A 1,472-nucleotide genomic window follows, 5' to 3' on the forward strand; every position below is an offset into this window, starting at 1 on the left:
TGCTGCTTTATATACATCGAGGAAACCCCCAGGGACCGGTAATGGACCCCTGGTACCTAGCTGGGTAAGGATTACTAAGTATCATGTGCTCTATGATGTCATATATGATGTCATAGTCTGGCCCTGCCCTGCCCTGGGCCTAGGGTCTAGAATTGACCGGCCTATGGCCTAGTGCCTGAGCCTAGCTCCTACCTATGATGTCAGAATGATGTCATGGTCCAGAAGGAGTCTGGTTTCTATCTAGAAAAGGTCCGGCATCAGAGTCCAGCCTGATGTGTCCAGAACAAGATCATGTGTCGCTTATTTAAGCGGATAACCCCTTAGATATGCAGCTGTACCCATATGCGGACGGATAAGTATGGATAAGTCCCTATACCCTTTGATATGTCCGCAGAAATAGCGGAAAAATTAGGTAAAATTAGGGAAACTGTGACAGCGGGCATCTCCGTCGAGCAGGCTAAGCGCAACCTGCACCTTGAGTTCGATGGTTGTCAACGACGTGTTGATCAACCAATAAATGTGGAGTTGCAACAGGAATCTGTCGCACGCGATGACGGTTTTGCCATCGTATCGGAGTGGGAGGAGGAGCTTCAAAGTCTCCTTGTCGGGGGTTGCTACAGGGAACAACATTATCGGCGTCGGGGGGGACGGAGGATGCTGCGGGGGCGGAGGCGGCTGTGGTGGCCCTCCGCTGGTTGAACTTCGAGAGGAGCGAGTGCTCGAGCGGCCTCTCAGTGGAGTCGGCGGTGAAGGCGCCGAAGGAAGTTCGGTGGGGGGGTCACGTACGTCAGGGACTGCTGACGTGGGGGCGAGCGCTGCTGGCGAGGCGGCCCGAGTAGGATCCGCGGACTCGGACTCCGAGACTCCTTCTTCACTCGCACTCTCCTCAGGCTCAGGCTCTGGTGCAGGGTCTGGAGGGAGATCTCCTTGTACTCGACTGGACTCGGCAATAGTTTGGGGAAGGTGGGAGGTAGGGGAGACAGGGCGAGAGTGCCGCGAGGCAGATCAAGATGCAAGGGTGCTTCGAGGGCCGAGCGGATGTTGTGCTCGTCGGATCGCCTTGTAGCGCGGGTAATCTTCCGCGATCGATTGGGGTGTCCGGTTAGGGCACGGCTGCTGTTTGCAATGGTAGAGGGCAGGCTCAGGGCCGTCTGGGAGGTAGACGTCGATAAGGTCCTGAGAGTCGAATGCGTGAACTTGACCTTGGCAGGCAGCCACATTGGATGGGGGGAGGACAGGGAGGTGCACGTACTAAAAATGGCCGTACTACACTAGCTTACGCTACGGCACCTGAGAAGACCCTGAGGTTCGCAGTTCACGTGGGGCCCAGTACTGCTTTTGGCTAGTATGCAGCAGGAACCTAGACCACGCGTCTGTGAGGACAAACACCGCCCACTGAAGTGCAGGTGCTGAAGAGTTCGTTCCTCTAGGGGTGGCGATGTATAGTAGGGCTATCTATGTATCGTATGTAC

General features: G+C 55.8%; 1 protein-coding gene across 1 annotated transcript; it reads right to left on the minus strand.

The window, feature by feature from the left end:
- Positions 1-408: 408 nt before the first annotated feature.
- On the minus strand, positions 409-1,220 carry POSPLADRAFT_1063385 (hypothetical protein; the record flags this gene model as incomplete). Its single annotated transcript, XM_024481650.1, has 2 exons — positions 409-730; positions 787-1,220. 2 exons carry the CDS (start codon positions 1,218-1,220, stop codon positions 409-411), a joined length of 756 nt encoding a protein of 251 aa, XP_024332663.1.
- Between the last annotated feature and the right edge of the window lie 252 nt (positions 1,221-1,472).

This window comes from Postia placenta (genome assembly GCF_002117355.1).
Source record: "Postia placenta MAD-698-R-SB12 unplaced genomic scaffold POSPLAscaffold_249, whole genome shotgun sequence".
In the NCBI taxonomy this organism is placed as follows: domain Eukaryota; kingdom Fungi; phylum Basidiomycota; class Agaricomycetes; order Polyporales; family Adustoporiaceae; genus Rhodonia; species Rhodonia placenta.